The following is a 25387-nucleotide window of genomic DNA, read 5'->3' on the forward strand; positions in this document are numbered from 1 at the left end:
AAAAAAAAAAACAATTGCATCTTTAAAACTAATAGAATGAACTGGTAACTTGTAGAACTAGGTATCTAAAAAGTAAATTAAGTGAATACATGCAAATTTTAATTAAAATCTCCTATCTAATATTTATTATAAAATGTAAATTATTATTCAACAAATAGTTAATGAAAATATAAAGAGTGGTGATGCAAAAGAAAATGCTTCAAAAGACACTTGCGAAAAAATCGGAAAATAGAAAAAAAAAAAAAAAAAGAATCTCTGCAAAATTTCCCCCGATCCTAGATTGCCATATCGGACATATTCTGCACCCGTGGAAACCAGTTTTAAACATTATGCTAAAATAAAATGCAGAGAAAGATATGCGTTCTGGTGTTTTAGAAAATTGAGGTTAATGTAGAGAAATTAGGGTAGATCTACAACAATAATTAGGCACTGTTAGTGATTGTGTTGACAGCTTTATACTGTAGTTTTAAAAAATGAACTGTGAATTGTGAAGCAGACCGCAACTTACAGCTGACAAAAAAAGTCGAAGTGGCATCTAAATGAGTCTTCCTTTTTACCTCAAGTTTTTGAGACCCTGAAAAGTGTTTAAAAGTTATGCACAGCATAACTTTTAAACACTTCTCAAGGTCATTCCTCACACAAAATTTTCTGCAGTGGGTCTAAAAAAATGGCATACCACTGTATTCATGAAGTATCCTGCTTTTATAATTAAACATAGCTATAATTTTATTATTTACTAGTGTTAGCCGCACGGCTTTGCCCATAGTTGAAAATTAAAAGGTCATTCGGTTCACCTCCATTATTCACAAATAATGGATGACGAATTTCCCACCAGTTTACTATGTTCATTTGCTCGAAATGTTACAGCTCGACATTATGATAACTTCGTAATTTAACTCTTCCACTTTGTGATAGTTTGCTCGGTAAAGTTTTCTTAAAATTGGAATAGAACAAAATCTAATGTTCGAAAAATCACTTTGAGGTGCACACTCCCATGCTACAAACTAACTTTGTGCCTAACTTCATGAAAATCGGTCGAACAGTCTAGGCGCTATGCACGTCACAGAGATCCAGACATCCAGACAGAGAGACTTTCAGCTTTATTATTAGTAAAGAAGATAAAGTGTGCTGCTATTAGGAAAGCCTTCTGGGGGGGGGGCTGTCTTGACACCCTCTGCCATCAGTCTGCCCCTGAATTCTAGTAGAGATGTGTGAGAGAAAATTTTAAATGATTTGGTGTTGAAAAATGCTTTTGCACTTATATCTGTTTTTCTTTTTTTTTTAAATAGGAACTTGGTGTTTTAGACTCGAATAACAAGCCAGTGCTGCAAAAAGACATTGTGACATTTGGAGATTCTAATTTAAGAGTTGCTAAAGGGATTTTATGTAACATCTTCCAAAGAATTTGGATGAAACACGGAAAAAAGGAGTATATACCAGAATACAACACTCAAATGATCTCTGGTATGATGAATTTTCGTAGTTGTGGCATGTGGATTAGTTGTGAAATTTATGTTTAGAAAATGAAAATGCACAATTACCAAGTATAGAATGAGAACTATGTTTTCATAATTTATTTTGTTCTTCTTATTATTTATTGTATTTATTTAATTTTTCATTTTCAAATATTTTCTTTATTTGAATTTGTCTTAATCTTATTTTTGATTCCAAATTGTTCCTATAAATTAAATCATCATTTAAACTTCAGTTATGAACAAGTAACTCTAATAATGACTCGACTGTATAGCGTTGAGTATATCTTTGTTTTATTGAAAGCTATATGTATTGAGCTCTGTGTATTGAGTATAACACCTTGATAGTTCGAATGTATTAAACACAGTGGCAAATACAAGGGGAGGGTAATGGGGGACATGACCCCTCCCAAACCGTCAACATTATTATCGCCTGCATTGTATTCACTTTTTTTTTTTTTTTTTGTAAAATGTAAATGATTTTGTAATATTTGCAATTCATAAATAGTTTTAACAGTAAATATTTGAAATACTATTACTTTTAATTGCTAACGAAATTAATTAGTGAGCTTTCTGTCGCATTGCGGGTCTTATTCCTGGCCAATTTTATTCTTTTTATGGATACTCCAACAGATTCAGAAACTTTTGGTGCCCAAAACCGTAGTTTCGACCGCTCATTTCAAAACCTTATGTTTTCTTTTTTTTTTTTTTTTTAAATTCTTACATGAAAGTGTTACCTACTAAAAGTAACCATAAACAATGGCCCAGCTAAGTTCCAATTATTTTATTCATAAATAAAAATAATAGAAAAATGCCTTGTTCATGGAAATAATAATAATAAAAAAAAAGAAAACTTTTAGTATTTAAAAATCAATGCCAATTTAATATCAAGGTAGTAATTTTGTTAATTGTGCAAACAATCAGCTATTTTAATGATTAGTGGGAATATAATATTAAGCTCTCCTAATTAAAATAGGGCTTAATTAGTAGTTTCAAATGTATGTTAAAAAATAGTATTTAGTAAAGTTGAGGATATACTGGCAGTTTATAATTTTGGTAGCCTGCCTAAGATTGATATATTTCCTTTCCATCAGTTATTTTCACCTCAGAAATAATGACATTGATAAGGTCTGTCACGGAGGTAAGGTATTTTCCATTAATATAGGCCTAATAGATAAATTTTTCAGGGAAAATTTTTTTTCCTTCGTTGCTACAATCTGCACATGTTAAGCATATGAAATCATGTTCACTTCTTTTTTTACTTTAATTTACATCCCTGAAATTCAAGTTCATGGAGGTGAAAAGTCAGAATAACCACACTAAGTTTTTGAAGCAAAATCTATATCTTCTTGTTTTTTGACAAAAGTCTCACAACTTCAAGTATGGCTGAAAATAAACAAGGGAGCTCCTTTGTACCTTGGAAAATAAAATGTGATGTCATTACTGCCACGTGTTATTGAGGAATTGTATTTTGCGCTTAGGTAACGGAGGTGAGAATTTATTGTGTGACATGACTCCTTGTCCTACTAAAACGAACTGAAACACAATATTAAAAAATTAAATATGCTTAAACTATTAGTATTTGAGACACTTGTGAAAGGAATAATGAAGAAATAAGTATATACTTTTAACTAAACTAGTTATTAAGCAACATAAACAGTCATACCAGGTGTGTGACATGCCACGGAGGTGAGAATTCACATGTTGTGAACCAAAAATATACTAAAATAAAAATTATTATTAAAAAATTGTTGGCAAGTTTAAGTAGATATGTTTTTGATGAAATTAAAAATCATTGTTAAATGAATTGTTCTTTAAAGTTTTTACTGTAAAAGACGTGTGACAGAAAAGTTACACTTTGAAGAATAACCATATAAGTAAAATTGATGAGAGTCTAACAACTCAACTCACGATTTTCTTTAGATTTTGATGGATTTTGTATGTAATTACTTTCCCCAAAGAAACACTTAGATACATGGGCGGATTTATGGGGGGGCGAGGGGGGAAATGCCTTCCCCCAGTCTTAGGAGAACTTTATACATAGTGACAAAACACCTTCAAAAACCTTATAAGAAAAAAATCATAATTTTTTTCTTTTTTGAATAGTTCAGAAGGGAAAATGAAGAGAATAGCAACTGTCCTTTTCGGGGGGGGGGGCACCGTACATTGTATTACAAGTAGTAACTGGGATGCAGAAATGTGTTGAAAATGACTACTTTGAACTGAAAGCTATTAGGGCAAGTATATAAATGGAAATATCCACTGAACGAGCTATGTATTCAAATGCAATACTTAAAATACTCAACGATTATTTCAACAAATTAGAAACTGAAACTAAGATAAAAAAAATGGATTTAGCTATAAACTAAAGAAACTATAGCTTAGGATGAAACTGTACAATCTAGTACAAAATTTCACACTCTGGAAAGGGTTAAAGTTCTCGAGTCCTTGAAATGGATTAGATGAGTCTTTGAAATTCCTAAGCAAAGGGTGCTTCAATTTTATTTCTTATCAAGTGTATAAATTATGAATTGTCCAAATGGGTAGCTCCCTCGTTTTTTCTCTCAGAGGACTGCTGTCACTGATTTGTCAGCCCGAAGACAATTTTTGCTGTTTATTATCGTAATTCACAGAACAGTATTTTGCTATTTTTTCTAAAATTTTGGTAGTTCTGATTACCCTTTATAAGGCTTCAAAATGCAGAATTTTATACCTATTTTACAAAAATTCCTCCAGGGGAGAACCCCCCCCCAGACCCCCTAAAATTGGGTAGGTTGTTGGTAGGTAAAAGTTGTGCAGCTACAAAGCAGACCCAAAACCTGAAAAAGCTTAGGGCCACAGAAATTAAACCAGCCTTGATTACAACTAATATTGCTCAAAAAAAAAGAAGAAAAAAAATCTGCCCCCACCCTCAGGAACACAGTCCTAAATCCGTCTATGTTTAGACATGAATTAGGCTTACATTTTTTATCAAGCATTTTGAGGTGTCACAAACACTTGGTAATCATTTTATTAAACAAGTCTGGCTTGTTTAAGTAAAACAATTAATTTGCTAATGTCTAAACAATGAATACATAAACTAAAAATTATTGCTTGTGCTGAATGATGTTTCGTTTAGATATACGAAGTAAAACAAATAGTTATGTTCTGAAAATTTTGATATTTCTGCTTTCTTTTTCTTTTTTTTTTTCTTCATTTTTTTAAAATAATTTCTAGTTTTGGTTCCTAAATTGGAAAACAAATTAATTAATTAACCATAAAAAGTAAGGGGCCCCAACGAATCGCCGCCCCTGCTAGAATTGTGCCAAGTTTATATAATGTTCATAATCCCAGAGATTTTTATTGCTTATTGTTTTTAAATAAAATGTTAATTAATACTGTTTCTTCCACTTGCCCTTGTTTCTTACTGCTTGCTTTTGAATTTCATCTTGAATCTTCCAGGTATCTTTGGCAAAGAAAACTATTGGAAATCAGAACTGCTTCTCAAGTATCCCGAAGAGAAACGCTTCGAAGGATCGTCCTCCAGATTACGAGATGCTGAGGCCATAGCTGCTGTTAAAGCTCTGCATTGGCTGTGGGAAAAGGGGGTCATCAACAAGAAAAAGCAGTTAGTCGAAGTGTCCAAGTCGGAGGAGGCTAAACTTGCTGCTTCTCATTTTGCTCCACATTCTCTTTGCATACCTCCCGATTTGCAGGACAAGATGGAAGCAACTTTGACTCAAATTGAGGTGAATTTCCTTGTTGTTTTGAAATTATAGGCAGCCTGGGTCTGATAACAGGGTTCGTACGCCCTTGAAAAACCTTGAAAAGTGCTTGAAAACCTTGAGAAAGTTTCTTAGTGCTTAAATTCTCCCAAAAATCATCGGATTGTGCTTAAAAGTTTTAAAAAAGTATTTCACTAATGCAATTTTCTGAACACGTGATCAATATGCAGCATCGCAAAAAATTGCTTCCATGTTTGAAATTTCAATCTTTTTGCATCTTGCAAATATTTAAATATATTGACTAATCGGATGTTATTTTCATATATGTTACCTTAGATTAGCGTATTTTTATGTTTAATTCAAAAACTCCTCTCTGGCAATTGCCATTGAACTTGTTTTTTCTTCCCATAAAATTTAAAAGCACTCATAAAAGGTGTTTTTTTCTTTCTTTTTCTTTTTTTTTCATATTAATTTTCTGATTCTAGAAAATATACTTCTTTGAATGTAGAGATTGCAAAATTAAACCTCTTGGGATCTGCTTCTCTTTATGACCAAACTTTTCAGATATTTTCAGAAAAGCTTTCATCACATTAGATCTTTCATCAGTCTCTCTTTTTTTAAAAAAAATAATTTTGTTTTCCTATACTTTTTTGTATTGTTGCCTTATTTCTATGTGTGTTTGCTGTAAATGAAATCTGCATACAATATTTTTAGTACAAATTTATGATATTGCCTTGAAAAAAAATGTTTTGCCTTGAAAAGTGCTTGAATTTTTTTCTCCCTGAAGAGTATGAACCCTGAATAAAGGCTATTGATGTGAAATGCAAACAGAAATGCTTCCCGTTTATTAAAATCTTTTTTTTTTGATATGCATATGTCAGTAGCTTAAAAAGACTTTAGTGCCCCCCACAAGTTTTATAAGTGTGCCCCCCCCCCCTGCTCCACGCCCTGGGGATGGCGGGGGTATTATGTAAGCCACTGCATATGTTTAATACTGTTTTATGGGTCATTTAACGGTATTTTTGACATTTAAGTAGAGTTCGTAACGTGACCTTTTTTTGCCATAACTTTTTATTTTACTGTTTGATTAGCATATTATTTTATTTTGATCTTTTACTACCAACACACCAGCTCAAATTAAAATAATTTGCAAATCAAACAGTAAACAAAAAAGTTATGGCAAAAAAAGGTCATGTTACGGACTCTACATAAATGTCAAAAATATTGTGAAATGACCCTTATCCATCGTGCCCCTTAAAAATAGGGTCAAATGTGTTAAATATGAATGAACCAAGGTTTGTGGTTTTTTGATTTAAATAAGATTTTTTTATTTAATGGATTTCCGTTTTTCGGTAAAATTAGATTATTGGTTTTAGCACGATTAATGACAACGTTACAAATTCCCTGCCGAAAATTCAGAAATTGTTTTCTGAAAAACATGCTTTTAATAAAAGAAACAATGATAACAGCAATTATTTGTTTTTAATTTAGTTTCCTGTTCTGTATTTTCTTATGTTATTTAGAAAATTTTAAATTATTTTGAAATTTTATCTGCGTTCTGGCCTGCAGAAATCTTTTTAATATAAGGTGCAGCTCTCAGGCAGAAAAAGATCGGGCACCACTGATCTATCTGTTACATTTTACATTGATTGGTGGTAGTAGGGCTATTCGATGAATTATAAAAGCTGTGTTAGAACATAAAGCAACAGATCATAAAAAAAGCAGTTTGAATGGTAGTCTTCTTTTAAAGTATTTAGTACAATTTTGGAAGGACATTTTTAATTTATATGCTTTTAATATTATTTGTTACCTAGTTTGAGAAACAAGTTATTTAGCTTTAGCATATTAAAAGCTTTTAAATTTATAAATCCTTTGTTTTATTTCAATATCAAACTATGTCCCCCGCCTCCTTTTTTTAAGAAAATTTCAGAAAAGTTTTGTTTTCTTTCCCATGATCTGTCTCACAGACTTAGATAAAATGAAAAGCTTTCTGCGAACACAAATTCTAACTGGAAAATTTTCTGCAAATAATTATTTTGCCTAACTCACCCTTGAATAAAGAATTACATTTATATTCAAATATGAAAGAGACAAACAAAGTGTGCTTTAAATCATTTAATTTTTTTTACAAAAGCATATAGCTTATTTTTCACCAACTGAAGAAAACTGCCAAAACCATTATTTTTTTACACATGTGCTTTAAAAGGCTTTTGGAGAAAGGTTTTAACAGAAATAAACTCTGGGATTTTCTTAAAAATTCCTTTTAAAAAAAAGTTTTTTTTTTTCGTTTTTTTTTTTTAAATCAACGTTAGCAGTTTGAAAAAAAATTTCTGCAGAGCCGTAAATTTTCTGCGAATGCCGTTTGCGCATTCGTCTATATTATGCAAGACTGCTGTCTCATAAATATTTCTCAAACTTTCTTTTCCCAGGCAGAAAAAGATGCTTTAAACTTCCCAGAATTAATTAAAACTGAAATGGATATAAAAGAAAGTCCGATCGTAATTCATGATATCATCACTGAAAAAGTTTATTGTGAGCCATCAGAGGAAGAAATTATTCAAAGAAGCAGTGAAATGTACGAAAAACAGGTTTTACTTCAAGACTGTAAAGAACCAGAATTTCAAGAACTGAAAACATTTAGAGCTGAGCTACCTATCAACCAGAAAAGGTTGGAATTTTTTGCCTAGAAAATTAATCGTTAAGCTACAACTATTTTAAAATGTTTATTACAATTAATTATTATATTATTTTGAGTAATATTTATACTATATCAGTTTAAATGTACATATGAGGCAGTGAGAAGCAGATCGATGTAAGTGGCAAAATTAAAAATTTGGAGATAGCCAGTACACATGATAGGTGAACCTCTCCTCTGTCTTGGGGCAAGAGATGGTACTAGTAGCCCTGGTAGGTGCTGCTGTACAGCATAATTTAGAAAAAAAATTTCAATGAAAGCCTACATAGGATGTTATTTTTAAACGCGTTTTACTCAAAACTTGAAAATATCCACTTACATCCCTTTGCTTCTCACTGCCTCATATGTTTCAGAAAAAAAGGTCTATTAAATTTGAAATGAAAAACTGAAAACAGTCAGTGATCCTCTTCAACTGCAGAGTCTCAATTCATGTATTTGAAAATTTTGTGTCAGAATTAGAAGTTGTCTGCAATATTTTTTCTGAGTGTCAAGAGCTTTGGAAAATAATTTGGGTGTTTTTTTTTTAATTTAAAAGTATCTGAAGTAATTAGTCGAAAATTCTCTCCCCATTGACCGGACAAAAAACAAAGCAGTTCATTATGGCATTCGGAGACTGCAGTTTCATTCTTGTAAGGGATCATCAATCTGGAATTTTTACTAATAATAAAGCTGAAAGTCTCTCTGCCCGAATATCTCTCTGTCTGGATCTCTCTTTGTCAGGATCTCTGTGACGTGCATAGCACCTAGATCGTTTGGCCGATTTTCATGAAGTTTGGCACAGAATTAGTTTATAGCATGAGGGTATGCACCTCGAAGGGATTTTTCGAAAATTCGATTTTTTCTTTTTCTATTCCAATTTTAAGAACTTTTCACTGAGCAAAATATCACGACATGTGCAAGTAAATTACCAAATTATCATAATGTTTAACCGTAACATGGGCGAGCAAATAGCCATTGCAAATTGGCAAGAAATTCATCATCCATTATTTGTAAATATACAGCGAACCAAATGACCTTTATATTTTCTACTACGGGCAAAGCCGTGGGGGTACCGCTAGTAACGGTAATAAAACTGGAGGTTGAGATATTATCTTCACACTTGTAGATAAATTTAAATTTAGTATATTTTACTATGAAAAATAAATTAATATACACGTTCAAGGAAGAAAAAAATATAATAATCTGACTGAAGAATTTAACTAACTCTGTTTGCTATAAATCGTTACTTCAGCCTCAGTCATGTTCATTGCAACAGCATCAATTTTACACTATCTAAACTAAATCACTTCTTGAAAACATATTAAACACATTTCTACCTCCGGTTTCGGAAATTATTTTGCCATATCCAAGAAAATTTAAATAAATTCAGATTGAGTTTTGATGCACCAGATACATGCCTGTACTTTATACTATTATAAATTACTTTTAATTGCCAAAAAGCAGAACTACCATTAAAAGTTGCAATTTTTAAAAAATATTTGAATCTTTGGAATTATTCTAAAGTTTAAAATGATTTGTTACCAAAGTTGAGTCTAATAAACTAAAGCATTCATAAGACACTACTGTATAATATCTAAAAAAAAAAAATCTTCTCATCATATTTTCATTGATATTATTTGTGTGTTAGAATTGAGTCTGCCTCTCTTAATTTAATGAATAAAATTTATCTCCAGAACTGAAATACTAAAACTGCTAGAAGACAATCAAGTAGTTGTTTTATCTGGAGAGACTGGCTGTGGGAAGACAACCCAGGTACCTCAGTTTATCTTGGAGGATTACATCAGCAAGAAGAAAGGGGCACTGTGCAATATCGTCGTGACTCAGCCTCGACGAATATCCGCAATTTCTATTGCTGAATGTGTTTCTTCAGAAAGAAATGAAAAGGTATTAAATTTGTAAGCAATCAAAATTGCTTATTGATTTTACTTGACAGGCTTTGTATTTGCTTTGTGATTAGAAGATAGCGAGTCACATGATCTTTGCTTGAAAATTCATTTTCTGAAATCACATCACCGGTAATAAGTACAGTGAAACTTCTCTCGAGCGACCACTCTCCGTTCCTGAAAAAAGTGGTTGTTAATGGAGGTTGGTCGCTCTTGGAGGTCATTTTCGAACATGCAAATATAGCACCATAGTTGTTATTTACCTTCTTCCTGCATTTTATTAACCAAGAACATTATGATAAGAATGTATTTAAGTAAAGAAACTTTTTTTTTTAATTTTAAATGTAAAATATACATTTTACATGATTTTTTCTATTTAAAAACTAATAGCTTTAAAATTCACCTGCTTCAGATTCTTTGTTTTTCCAAAAGCAACTTTAGTTTCTAGTTTAGTTTTCAGCTGCAAAAATAAATTAATAATGTGTCATTATTATTAGTGCAAGATAAGATTATCTATTTCTGTGTTTGTTGAGCTGACATTTTTTTTTACTGCTAATTTCCTTTCATGTGCACGTTTCTCGAGCGTGAGAGTGCTCAGTTTTTCGAAATTCTGACTGCGATGTATGGTATGGTGATGAAAAGCAGAATGCAAATTCACTGAAACCAACTCTTGAGCTTTCAAAGGCACTAAAAATAGATTTTGTCTACTCTGATGAAGTAGGAATGCTCCCTTCTAACCCCTCTCTGCCATAAGCAACCAAGAAATTCCATGAAACAACTTTTTAACAAAATTCTATTTTTATCAACCTCCCTCAATGAAACAATGAACTCCTTTTTATGACTTTAACGAGGTTCCAAGCAGAGAGAGCAAGAAAGGAACACGTTTGGACCCACTGGAGAATAGATTTTAATCCCTTATTCTGGTTTCTTTCCACCTTTGTTAATATATGAGAAAACTGTTCTGTGTCCATATGAACTTTATTTTCTATTGCTTTACTTCTGTTGTCTCTCTCCCTTTTTGAGTTTTCTCTAACAACAATTCCGGTATTTTTGAATGCTGAGGCTTACGATTGGCCGGTCGTTGTGAGAGGTTTCAATGGTCTTTCTCAGAGGTTATTTTAACATTAGTCATATACGAGGGAGATTCGGTGCCTCAGAAAAGTGGTCGTTAATGGAGATGGTCGCTATATAGAGGTGGTCACTCATAGAAGTTTCACTGTATTATGGTTTTCTTTTTTGCATATACTTTTTTTTTATTTATTTCATTCATTTATTTATTTAATTAATCAATTTATTTCTGGAACTAAATATTCTTCAAGCTTGTAATTTTATTTATGCACTGTTTTAAAACATTAATTAATGTCTTATTTTCATAAGACTTCCAAAGATAGTATACTTTTCAATTCTATTTTTATCTGCTTTAAAATAAATATTTATTCTTTGACACAGTCTTATATTCAATATTACAGTTGCACACATTTTTTATTGCATAGAGCATTTACTTTTTGATGATTGCTTCATGTATTATGCTATAGCTTTTAAAATTGACTTTACGAGTGTTCTCTTTTTGTATGACATTAATTCTGACTAAAATTCTGAAAGGACAAACTTTAATGTTTGCTAAATAATAAATTATACAAGCAGCATAAAAATTAAAAAAATAAGTTTTTCAAAAAAAAAAAAAAAAAATTAAAAAAAAAAAGATTCCCCCCCCCCCCCAAAAATGGGGAAAAAATATGTTGCAAAACCACAGACCAATCAAAATGCATGATTGCTAAAAGTTGAATTTGAAACAAAAAAATTCATTTTCATTATGTCGTGGCCTCAGAGCGCCAGTAGGACATCTTAGTGTTATTTCTGAGATTAGATGTCTTAGTGTTGCTCTGAGGCGACGATATATTCATTTCAGTTTTTTTTTTTTTTCAAATAAATTCCAACCTTATGTTATGTACTTTCAGGTTGGGGATACAATCGGATATCAGGTCAGGCTGAATAAGAACCTTCCCGAAAAGAAAGGAGCCGTTCTATACTGCACCACCGGCATGTTATTACGAAAAATGTGCTCCAACCCGAAATTACAAGGCGTGAGCCACATAATCGTCGACGAAATTCACGAGAGAAACATACCAATCGATTTCTTATTGATACTCTTGAAAAAAATTTTAGAGGAGAACAAAAGCATCAAACTTTTAATGATGAGTGCCTCTTTCAATACTTTTACATTTTCACAATACTTCAACCATTGCCCAGTCATCCATGTCCCTGGGAAAATGTTTCCGGTGAAAGAATATTTTCTGGAAGATTTACATTACGTAATTCCCGGTGTTAAATACCACAGACCGAGTGAATCGGCTCTCGATGCTGATCTCGTCGCCAAAGTTGTAAACCACATCCATAGCACTCAAAGGCCCGGTGCAATCTTGTGCTTCTTGCCTGGTTGGCACGAAATTCAAGCCGTGCAGTCAAAGTTGCTTTCTGTTGTTGAAGACGAATCCAAGTTGATGATCTGTCCAGCACATTCCAGGCTTCCTCATCGTGAGCAGCAAAAGATTTTTACAACACCACCTCCTGGTACGAGGAAAGTTATTTTAGCCACGAACATTGCAGAGACTTCGATTACGATAAACGACGTAGTTTATGTCGTCAACTGCGGACTGCATAAGGGGACGTCTTTTGACTGCGAGAGGGGGATTGCTTCATTGGGAACTCAGTGGATCACGAAAGCCAATGTCAGACAGCGTAGGGGTAGAGCCGGGAGATTGCAGCCTGGATTGTGTTACCATTTGTTTGATAGGAAGACGTTCATGACGATGGAGGAATATCCCACTCCAGAACTGCTGAGGACGCCTCTTGAAAGTGTCATTCTTGATTGCAAGGTGAATATTTTTTAACATCAGGTTTTAAACTTGATTCATTTGAGCTCTGTTTTGTTTACTTGTTTGTTTTTTTAACTTCTTTTGTAGCAATCTTACGGAGTTTTAAAAATTAGTTGAAAGAATGAAGAAGGTAAAATTATCTTGGAAAATGGTTTACTTGCTTTTTTTTTTTTTAATTTATAGTTTTTTTTCTTATTTATTTATTTTTGAGTGGGGCTGGAGAGAAATTTAAAGATGTAAAGTTTTTCTTTGTTTTGCATTAGGAAGATGCAATAGGTTGTTTTGCATTAGGATAGAATTATCTTGGAAAATGGTTTACTTGCTTTTTTTTTTTTTTTAATTTATAGTTTTTTTTCTTATTTATTTATTTTTGAGTGGGGCTGGAGAGAAATTTAAAGGTGTAAAGTTTTTCTTTGTTTTGCATTAGGACTATCTAGAAAAGAAGTCTCAAACATAATTTCATTTAAAAAAAATATAGCATGTTTAAAACGGTAGCATAGGGCACTTGACTGTAAAAATGTTTCAACAGCTATGTGAAGATATTTTTTTAAAAAATAGAAGAACTTTTATGGTTATACATCAGGTTTTTTAGGGGGGGGGGAGTGTCCTTTGAAAAAATGAATAGCTACCCAATGAATGTAAACCCCCAACCTTGACATTTGACACCCTCAGAGACCACCCGCACCTACCAATTGCTTGGTTTATCGGTTTTAAATGCTCAGATAAATCTGAGCAAGTAGGTCTCTGAGGAACTTCATTTAAATATGTAAAAAATTACATTATTATCTGTTACAATTTCGACAAAATTCTGATAATTTAACATCAATATATGTAATAAAGTTGAAAACAATGCATAAAAGCTTTATAACAATACAATAAAACATAATGCGACACTAGAGAGCTGTTACTTTACAGAGGATAACGTGTTGAAATGTAGAAAAATAAACTAAATTTAAACGAATGGTCCATGGATGAACAAAGCATTTTGTAATTGTTTACCTTTCGAAGTTGTATAGAGGACAGCTGCTGTTGTTAAAGAAAAAAACTTTTGAAATCTTATTTTTTTTAATAAAGAAATAAGCCGTTCACTGGTCAGTCTACCCTACATTCAGTTTTTCTTTGTGAAATTAATTGCATTGATATTAGGTAATTCCTCCTCTATGACTTGAAGTTTATCCAACTGTTAATGAAAAAACAATAGCTTAGAGACTTAATGACAGGAAGTAAGAAATAAAGAAATACCTTTGTGCATAGAAGTAAAATAAAATACTACGTTTTTTAAATCGCCCAAGTTTGCACAGAAATGTATACAGGGTTACAGGAAACCCCTTTTTCAATGCAAAAGAGACGATTATTTATGAAAAGATATCCTACAAAAGCTGTTGTATGCAGTTCTCTGCACATTTATGTGATTTAACCACGTAATATTTTATTTTAATGACAGGGGTTTAAAAGTAATATTCAGACTTGCTACTTTTCTGCAAAAACAAGGATTTCTGCCTTTTTGGTTGACATTCCTTTTCTAAAAGTTAACTGTATATTATTTGATACATTTAGCCGAACGTAATTTGTATTTTGTTATTACTTTTTGCATTTGAAAGATAGCTTTTTTTCATTGAATAAGCTGCATAATATCTGAATATTTAATATATGTTCAACTCTTGAGTTTCTTTTGGGAAAAATCATTGTCAGCTTTCATTGATATGCATAATAAGTAATTTTCTTAGAATTATAAACAATAACTTTTCCGATGGGTGGTTTATAAAGACTTCTGACATTATTTCGAAAGTTTTCCTTATTCAAAAAATGATTTATTTTCTTCTTCCTTTGTTATTATAGAAATTTTTTGAGGGATCCTTAACATTTTTTGAAACATGTTAACCTTATTCAATAAGAGATATTTAAGGACTGATGTCCTTATCCAAATATGGATTTTATTCATTTTTTAAAGAATATGTTTTTTTTTTCAATATTACAATTACACATATTTCTTGCTGCATAGTTTCCCCCCCCCCCCCCCCCAATGATTGGTATAATTTAAAACCATTTTGATTTGTTAGTATGCTTTTTTTAATGATAGTAACTGTGAAAATGCTCTAAAACTTATTCAAAACTATCACATTCAAAAACATGGAACAATTATAGAATATGGAAATTCAAAGATGTTTGAAACATTTATTTAAAAAAAAAAAACATTTTTTGCAATCTTTGATTGCAAAAATTGTAACTTGTGAGAACCAAATTAATTATTTTTTCTTTTGTTTTTTATTAGCTATACTGTCCAGATACTAAAGCAGAAGATTTCCTTTCTATGGCTTTACAACCACCTTCTAAATCAGCCCTCCAAGCTGGAATCAGCGAACTTCAACTTTCATCCATATTAGATGACGAAGAAAATCTAGCCCCACTAGGAAAAATTATAGTAAATTTCGGCACTCATCCACGATTGTCTGTTGCACTTATTTATGCCGCCTTCCTCAGGTAACCTGCCACTTCTGTGGATAATTATTTATCTAAATTTATTTCATCTTTCTGCATTTTTTTTTCCTTTTTCTTTCTTCTTTTTTTTTCTCTTTCTTTTCTTTTCTGTTTTTTTTTTTTTTTTTTTTTTTTTTTTGGAGCAATCACGATTGCTTATTGTTCTCACTTGACTGTTTTGAATTCCTATCATTTTATTTTCCCGCCAGCACCCTCTGCAGCACCACCTTCGACCGGCTCCTCACGATGCTACTCCTATAGCGAAAGTCGTAAACGGGTTGCGTCCATATACTACACACACACGCATACACACACTCATGCCTGCGCACAGACACACACACATACACACTCATGCAAGCACACAGTCACAAACACTGCACTTATTTATGCTGCCTTTCTCAGGTAACCTGCGACTTCCGTGGATAATTATTTATCTAAATTTATTTCATCTTTCTGCATTTTTTTTCTTTTCTCTTTCTTCTTTTTTTTTTTTCTCTTTCTTTTCTTTTCTGTTTTTTTTTTTTTTTTTGAGCAATAAGTGCCTACATACACACACACACGAACCAGACGCCTACACACACGCGCTTACACACACAGCACTGCATACACAACATGCACACACATGCATACATACACACATATACACACACCTACATACATGCACTTACACAAACACACACGCATTCATACACACACACGCTCATGATTGCGAAAAACATAATTTGAATTCAAGATGCCAAAAATTCAAATTAATATATATATATTTTTTGAACAATTTGTCCTCAAAGGTCCTTAAATTCAGCTACAGTGAAACTTCTATGGCGTGACCACTCTCTGTTCCTCCAAAAAGTGGTCATTAATGGAGGTTGTGGTCGTTAATGGAGGTCTAAAAAGTCATCTTTGAAAATGCAAAAAACAATAACAACATTAACATAAATCATGTACATTCTATTTACAGTACATAAGAACATTATTATCTGTATATATAAAGTAGCTTGTTTTGACTGACAATCAATGCACAACCGAAACTACTGAGGTTAGAAAACTGAAATTTGGAACAGAGGTTTATTTTATAACGTAAGCGTGTGTTAAGAAAGGATTTTTAGAAATTTCAATTTTAATTGGGTGAAACAGGATGGGGAACGTTGCGCACTTATATGCAAAATTCTCAAGAATGGGCTGGACTTCAAGGTCGAACCAGGTATTTAAAAAATGGAAATTTTACAAGGGTCACTAATATTCCAGCCTCAACCACTTAGGATACTAATTAACAGAGACATTAATTAAAAACCCAATTTTACGTCCACTTGAACATACGTCTATGCCAAGAAATGGTCCGATTTTTTTTTATCTTTGTACCATTGGAAAGCCTATAAAAAACATTCATTTCAAAAATATCGGCAAGGACTAAAGCTGCGGACATTGAAATATGACTACAAAAAAAGTTATAAGCGTTTGAAGTAAAAATTAATTTCTTTCAAAAAGAAATTTCTTCCTCCATTTTTTGTGTGAGATTAATTTTAGCTTGGAGAAAAGCTGAACAATATTATTTGTTGCCTCCCATAGCTTTGTTTGCAATAAAGTGAATAGTTTTAAGAGGTCTTGCTTTTTGTTGGGATAAATTGACTAGGATGGCCTGTTGCTGGTCGTGACTTTTGTATTTGTGTAAGTTGGTTTTTATATGTATTGAAAAAAAAAAAAAATCAATTATTTATTGAAAATCAAGTACATATGAGAGTAGTAAGAACCAAAATTTTGTTTGATCGCTGTTTGCAACTACTGTATGCCAAGCAGCGCCGTGTCCAAGGGGAGGGTTTTAGTGGTTAAACCCCTCCCTTGGGGAAAAAATAAGCAAAATGAAGAAAATGTATATTTGACTTAAATTTACTTTAATGAGAAAGTTTGCGTTCAGCGTTTTTATTTCATTTCAATTTTTCTCTCTGAAGTTTTCTGCGATTTACAACTGCTAAAGCCTTACAAACTGATGTAATATTTCGGAAAAAGTATGGTGGACGAACCGCTGAATGATCTACCAATGCAAAGAAAGAATAGTGCTTATTGTAAGGAGCTTATGGTGAATTTGGCATATGTTACATCTATGAAGATGCATTAGTGATTGTGCTTGGCTATGTAATTTGCATCTGCAAAGAGCTCTTTCTTGTTTAGTTTATTAAGCATTATTTCAGTACATAACAACCTGATATACATTCTACATTATAAAAGAATTTGTGAAGAGTTTTTAGTACTCATTGCAATATACTACATAGTAAACAGATTTAATTAAAAAGAAGCAAGCAAAGTTTGATTAAAGCGAATCTGTGAAACGAAGGAATACTTTGGTAACTTGTACAGCTAGAGGTATCCTTCAAGAATACAGCAGTCCTTACATGTGAATAAACGCCATACTGGGATCGGCAATTTGTCGTAAAACAAAAAGCTGTTAGGGAGTTGAATTCTCCCCCCCCTACTGGTAAGATTAAAACCCCTCCCTTTATGAAAATCTGGACACGGGCCTGATGCCAAGCATGTGTCCAGTTGGGTGGAGGATTTTAAGTACTGTCTGACCATCGATTACATGGAAAGGTTAATATCCAGTTTATAGGTGGCAATGGACGCATCTAATAGTTTATAGGGGTGTTGGTTTGTTACAGATGTGCACTTTTGCCTCTCTATTATTTAGCCTTAGTTTTGTAAAAATGAAAATTTGCTCTCAGCAAAATTTTTTAAAACTAAAGTATATTCGATCTATATTCTCACAGTAAAAATTAATTGATTTACTTATTCACAACAAAGTTTTGAGCTTACGATTTTGCTTTTGCGTTCCTGAACGAAATGAAAATATTTTATTTTCATTTTGTTGTTGCCATGGTAACTGTTATTGTTTTCCCTTATTTTATGTTTGAGAATGCAATAAATGAATAAGGTACTAGTGATATAATAAAACGTGTGCATCAAAATCCCATCGTTATTTTCCCTTTTCCCCTGCTATATTAATTCAGATGGAATAGTCTTTGATTGGCAAATTGCCAAATTACATGCAATCTGCGGTCAAACAGTATGGATCTGGAGCCCCCCCCTCTGCAAATTATACATAACTACTTCAGGAAGTTATTGACACCCTTATACACTCAGTAATGGATGGATGGTTTGGGGGCACGTTGCAATGCATTTTTAGAGCACCCTTGGTCTATCACAGAACTATGTAAAATATTTATCCTCTTCATTTTTAAAATCCTTTCAGAGCCCCTGTGTTCATGAGTAGGCTTGCCAGATTTCTGAAATGTTCAGCCGGGACACCACAATGCTCTCCCCCCCCCCCATGAGTATTCAAAAGGGTATGCACCCCTGACTGGCTTTTAGAGTATTTTATGGGGCAGTTCATTCTCAATGCTATGAGTAAATGCTAAATGGTTACTAATTATGAACCTAAAACAAGGGTAATAAATACAAAATGACACAAGCTGACAAAAAAAATTTTTTTACTTCTTGCATGTTGATACTAGTAAGAAGAAATATTTAGTACTAGTGGTACCCGCACAGCTTTGCCCGTAGTAGAAAATTAAAAGGTCTTTTGGTTCGCCTGTATATTTACTAATAATGAATAGTGAATTTCTCGCCAACTGGCTTGCCCATGTTACGGTTCCACATTGTGATAACTTGGTCATTTACTCGTCCATCTTATGATGATTTTGCTTGGGAAAATGTTATTAAAATTGGAATAGAAAAGAACAAAATCGAATTTCAAAAAATCGCTTCAAGGTGCACACCCCCATGCTACAAACTAATTTTGTGCCAAATTTCATAAAAATCGGCCAAACAGTCTAGGCAATACGCGCGTCACAGACAGACAGACAGAAATCAAGATATCCAGACAGAGAGACTTTCAGCTTTATCTTTACTAATGATAAAGCTGAAAGTCTCTGTGTCTGGATCTCTGTGACGTGCATAGCGCCTAGACCGTTTGGCCGATTTTCATGAAACTTGGCACAAAATTAGTTTGTAGCATGGAGGTGTGCACCTCAAAGCGATTTTTCAAAAATTCGATTTTGTTCTTTTTCTATTCTAATTTTAAGAACATTTCACCGAGCAAAATCATCATAAGATGGACAAGTAAATGACCAAGTTATCAAAACGTGGAAACGTAACATGGGCAAGTCAATTAGGCGAAAAATTCACCATACATTATTTGTAAATGTACAGGCGAACCAAAAGACCTTTTAATGTTCCACTACGGGCAAAGCTGTGCGGGTGCCACTAGTTATTAGTGAAGAAATAAAAATTGAGCAGTATATAGATTACCGTGGCGTTTCATTGGCCAAGGACTCTTTTTATAAAGTCTTTCTTGATTTCAATTGTGTAGTAAAAATCCTCACAAACTATTCCGATTCCAATTTTTTAAGTCAATGTTATGAAATACAAAATAATTATCCTAATTAACCCTTCCCAGTTAATTATTTCTAGACTTTGTTGGTGATCTGTAATCAAATTTAGGGCCATTCCACTGTCACGTGCGGGACAAAAATATGCTTAATTTTCATTAACATTTCGCCATATCTCTTAATATTTTAGTGAAACAGGGGTAAGCCATTTTTTTTAATCTTTAGATTTGATGCAAAGATACTCCTGACACAATTATATTTTTATTAAACAATTTTGTTATTTAAAATAAAATTTATTTACATGCATCACGTGCGGGACATCCAAAGTCAACCTCTGGTCACTTGCTTATGAATAAGCTAATTCCCCTATTAATACAGCAATGACGAAACAAATTGCAGGTTTTGAAAGCTATGGTTCCAATGTAGAGGAAACATATCTCGTTAGATTAGAAATAATTATTTAAACAAGTGAAAAAAAAAATGTTTTTGCCCATTCCATTGAAAATGGTCTTTTTGTCCCACACTCGACAGTTCTTACATTTCATAAAAAAAAATAATTTTTGGAGAAAGTTTTTGCTTAAGAAGTGACGCACATGGGTTTGTGATTTCTTAAGCAACAAAATTTTGTTGATCATCCTTTTAAATTATTATTTTTTATGAAATATATGAGGCGTCACGTGCGGGGAAAAATTACCGTTTCGTAGAATGGCCCTTTATCTTTTCCCGGGAGTAAACCGGTCAGGACACCAGGGGTTTGTCTGAAAACCAGGACGTCTGGCAAGCCTATTCATGAGGGCTCTTGGCAATTGCCACTATGTAAATCCTCCTTTACATAATTTCTCTAACACATTTCTGATATGGAACACTCTCCGAAAAAAAGAATTCTGGTGTTGACCTTGCTGTATGCTTATTTAGATCGAAAGGGGGAAAATTATTTTCCAATCAGATTCCTTTCAACTCTCTGTGCTCCCTTTATTTCAATTAACCTTCCTAAAAATTATTTAAATCTACAAAAATAACACTTAGCTCATATTAGAATTTTGAAGCTTTAAAGAAGCATTCTCTGTGAAATTTTCACTTCATATCTGAATGTTTTTGTTCTCATTTTTTCCATGAAACTAGTCAGCACAGATATTATTTGTAATTATATGCTTTTTTTGTGTAGGTGTGAAATTACTTTGCATAGTTTGATTAAACTCAGTAATATGTTTTATGAGCCCCAAAGCAGAATACTTGACAATGTTCTGCAATTTAAAATCATTTGACTAAATTTTTCTGCAAGTACTTCAAGCATTGTAATACACAAGCAAGCAACGTGACCTTTTCCACAAATCGGGAGCCCTAAATCAAAATCGTTTCATACATGAGGTTTTTTAAACTTCACTGTTGTTATGCATTTCTGTTGAACCTAAACCGATTGAGATTCTCCAAAAAATTTTTATATGCTTTCTAAAATGCATAGAAAGAGCACAGATACAAAATTTTATAAATATTTGAACCTGGGTGTTAAACCACGTTTTTTTTTTTTTTTTTTTTTTTTGGCTAAATTTTACATAACAAGAAGGAGAAATTAAAATAATGTTAATAAATAAATAAATTACTAAAATAATAAATAAAATGAGTTGAGTTAGGGTAGCAAATAATAAAACAATTCAGAATATGAAATAGTATAAAATATCTGCAGAAACTGCCGATTTTTGACAAATATCTTCCAACTCAAGATAGAACTTTGCACAAATTCTACAGATTTCTTTTAGTTCAAAGTACTTGCATTGCATATGACTTATCGAATTCAATATTTTACGCGAGCGTTCTGCCGAATTATCGTAATTTCTGAGAAATTTAGATTTTTTTCTAATTTAAAGAAACCTGCAGAATTCGGTCAAAATGTTATCTTGAGTTATGGAAGATATTTACAAAAAATCTGCAGTTTCTGCAGAAAATTTGTCTGAGTTGTCCATCACATTTGAACAGAGAATTGTTCTGCAGCTCAGACATCTTTTCTGCGACGTACGTCGTAAATTTAGTAGTATTCTGCTTTGGGGTTTATGAGAGACAATATATTTTCCTTGTAAAAAAAAAAGTCGAAAATTATTTATTATTTATTTAAAATGATGGAAATTGTTTTGGTGATTTAAATATTTAAATGATTATGGGAATATTGGTTCATTAATATCCACACTCATATTAGTTTAATAACTTTTCTTCAAAGGTCTCTGCTTCCTTTATTTTTATTTTTATTATTTTTTTTTACAGATGTTTGGATCCTGTCTTGACAATTTGTGCCATGCTTACATTAGGGAAAGAACCTTTTCTGAATAACGTCGAAGATAAATCTATAATTAAAGAAGTATGTAAGCATACAGTACTAATGCACTAAATAGTTTTTAAAGTTCAAACTATATTTCACAGTTTAGATTGAAATTAAACTACAAAACTGTACAAGCTTGATATGTTCTGCATTGGCGAACACACCAGGGTTATCGTCGTACTCCTCATTAGCACATAAAAATGAGTGTTGATATGAAAATAGCTAACATTTTACGTTTTTAGGTTCATCAAGTTCATATCTCTCATATTGCCGTGCTAAGCACGAAAATCGTATCTGCAATCGAGTTCAAAAGGAGAAACTTACGTTTGAAGTTGTGTGCCTCCATGTAATTGATTCAAATGCACCATTAAAAAAAATAAAACTAAAACAACATTTTACATTACATGAAATACACCACCAGCTCAGTCAATTCCAGCCGAAGACTGCAGTTTCATGCTTATTAGCACTCATCAGCCCGGCATAGGAGTGACTGAGCTGGAGATGGAAAACGTCTTAAGGAAGCCAAGAGTGCCAAGCAAACTGGTAGCTAATCTAGAATTATCACTGGCCAGACGAGTGACCGAAACAATGGTTCGGTTCAACTCGAATATTGAAGGCAATTTGCTACCAGTACAGGTATTATCTACCAGTTTGTTTGGCACTCTTGGCTTCTTTAAGAGGTTTTCCACCTCCAGCTCAGTCACTTTCCTATGCCGGGCTGATGAGTGCTAATAAGCACGAAACTGCAGTCCTCGGCTGGAAATGACTGAGCTGGCGGTGTATTTCATGTATTTCAGCCTTAGCCCTGGCTATTGGGCGGTAACTTATTGAAAATATTTTACATTGACAAATGAGGCAGTGAGAAGCAAAGGGATGCAAGTGGCAAAATTAAACATTTGGAGACAACCAGTACACATGGTAGGCGAACCCCTCCTCTGTCTTGGGGCAAGAGATAGTACTAGTAGCCCTGGTAGTTGCTGCTATGCAGCATGATTTAGAAAAAAATTTCAATGAAAATCTACGTAGAATGTTATCTTTATATTCAGTAAATTACCGCCCATTAGCCAGGGCTAAAGCAAAAATGGTGTATTTCATGTGTTATCTTTATAGTTGTTTTACTCGAAACTTGAAAATATCCACTTACATCCCTTTGCTTCTCACTGCCTCAAATGACCATAAAACATCGTATTTCGGTGAAATATGTGACAAAGAACCACCTGGTGACCATAACTCAATTTCGACAAAAAAAGAGCAGATACGACTTTTGTTCTTACCACGGCTGCATACATACGCTTAAAAAATGCTTTTTTGCTCTCAATTTTTGAAAAATTTCTTTGCTCAAGCAAGTATGGGAGCCTTTCTCAGCATAATTTAAACCTCCTAGTACATTGATAACGCTGTTTCTCCAGCTTTGCACATGCCTATATGGTGTTCTGCTCCTTAATTTTGTACAAAAGTTTATTTCTTCTGTTGCTCTCCTGTATCCTAATTTTCATATACTTGAATATAAGGAACCGATTTATAATAATATAAAATGTTGGTGTTTTTTCTTTTTTTTTTTTTTTTTTGCATTTGAAAAAATATGATTTGTATATGTTGCAGGTGTGACCGTACAGTCATGCCCACAACATGTACAAATCACTATCTTTTAAGTACAAAAAATTTTTGAGAAAAGTTGATACCTTATATTGTGCCAGATAATGGTTCCTATATTCATATATAAAAATTGTTTTAGCTAATTACTTAAATTGTTTTAATTAATGGATAAAACTGTAAGGTCTGCCTACAGGGGGCCACGGAAAAAGTGTTTGGCCTAGGGCCCCCTCGATGTCTTAATCGGGCCCTGGGGGGGGGGGGCGTTGCCGCTGCCGCAGATTTAAACAGTGATGAATTGTCAACAATATTTAAAAAAAAAGATACAGTAAAATCCCTCTTATGCGGACACTTACGGGACAATTTTTTTTGTCCGCAATAGAGAGGTGTCCGCAGGACAGGGGTTTAATAAAGTTATTTGCATTGGAACTGTGGCATTAAAAATTGTCCGCATAAGAGGGATGTCCATTCGGAGGGGTTTTACTGTACTTAACAAATTTCAAATATGATACAGAAATTATTAAAACGGAATAAAAAAATTTTTATTCTTCATGGAATTTTTGGCAGTTTTTCGCCCTTTTTGGCTGAAGATTCATTGACTGGATCAGCGTCGCTATCTAGAAACCGATCCTTTTTTACATCATGCAACTTTCGAAGAGCAATGCTTGTTGCAAGAGGCCGTCGGCACACATGTAGAAGTTCAATTTGCTTTTTTTTTTAGTTAAAAAGAAAAAAAAAAGAAAATCGTAGTTTTTGGACCCGTTTTCGTAGCGTCGCAGTTTAAAGCTGTGATTCGTAAAAACTACGATCTTTTCGTAGCAGTTGGCAGCTCTGCCTATATCGTATAATTTAACCTCTGTAAGTGGACCACTAAAGTACTGCACCGCAAGTGGTCAACTTAGGCAGTGGTGGCCTGATTGGTAGGGTGTCAGACTCCTAACCCAAGTGTCCTGGGTTCGATCCCAGCCTGTCGAAGATCCTCTGTGTTTGTTTATGGTGTCTGAGGCATGTTAAATCTGTTCTCATCACAAAATCCTCGAAGTGAATCGATACCTGTGGGGGTGCCGGACCAGGGATTGTTCAGTTTCTGGTCTGGATCAAAAAAACAGAACTGTCTTCTGGGCCGCATCCAACCAGTTTAACCGCAAATAATGGTAGGTAAGGGCGATCATGGAGTGTGATTTGATTAACTTACACAAGCTTCACTGTACTGCCATTGATGCTTTGTATAAATTTTATAACTAATCGCAACATTGCCCTACACTGAATGATGAAACAGCAAAATTTTTGGAAATGAAATTTTGCTGTTCCTTGTGAGAATTTTATTTTGGAGTTTTTGAATTCATTCTTTCTGTGGTGCCTAACAATATACGTGCATGCATTTACTAAGTGATTTCCCTAACTTTACAGGAACATTTTGTGAGCTATTAAGTTTATTTATTTCTTTTAGGTAAAAACACAAAATGATAATTATCTGTTCAGTGATCACTTAGCACTTGCCAGAATTTTCGCAGATTGGGAAAAAATAAACGATGAGTCAGACGTTGCAGAGTACATGAAGAACAACTTGCTGGATGAAATAAGTCTAAATTTTGTTAAAGGTATACTTTTGATTTTTTTTTTAATCAACAGTAAGCTGTTCTTGTTTGCTTATGCTTATATACGTACAAATTTATTATATTTTCAGAGCTCAAGAGTTTGTTTGCTGAGAACCTTTTCACTGTGGGAGCCATTAACAGTCTCGATGCGTTTTCTGACCCATCAGATGAATGCAACAGGAACAGCTCACACATTCCCAGCATTTTGGCTGCACTTACTGCGGCGTTTTATCCTAATATTATGAAAATAATTGAAGGAGATATTTCACATGGGCGGTTGAACAAAGATAGCATTTCTTATTCCCTTCTGTAAGTAAATATTTCTGTTAAAGATATTTTTTCCCATAGCTTTATATTTTTCACTAGGGGCACCCGCATGACTTTGCTCGCTATAGAAA

General features: G+C 33.2%; 1 protein-coding gene across 1 annotated transcript in view; it reads left to right on the top strand.

Moving 5' to 3' along the window:
* Positions 1-25387, top strand: part of LOC129234247 (ATP-dependent RNA helicase DHX30-like) — an 89446-nt gene that overhangs the window by 8964 nt on the left and 55095 nt on the right. Inside the window, exons 4-12 of the mRNA XM_054868228.1 lie at positions 1290-1464; positions 4914-5200; positions 7606-7844; positions 9545-9755; positions 11713-12630; positions 14903-15111; positions 21744-21837; positions 24842-24992; positions 25079-25298. Coding sequence (XP_054724203.1) covers positions 1290-1464; positions 4914-5200; positions 7606-7844; positions 9545-9755; positions 11713-12630; positions 14903-15111; positions 21744-21837; positions 24842-24992; positions 25079-25298 — 2504 coding nt within the window. The remainder of the gene's footprint in view (positions 1-1289; positions 1465-4913; positions 5201-7605; positions 7845-9544; positions 9756-11712; positions 12631-14902; positions 15112-21743; positions 21838-24841; positions 24993-25078; positions 25299-25387) is intronic.

This window comes from Uloborus diversus, chromosome 1, assembly GCF_026930045.1.
Source record: "Uloborus diversus isolate 005 chromosome 1, Udiv.v.3.1, whole genome shotgun sequence".
NCBI classification, from domain to species: domain Eukaryota; kingdom Metazoa; phylum Arthropoda; class Arachnida; order Araneae; family Uloboridae; genus Uloborus; species Uloborus diversus.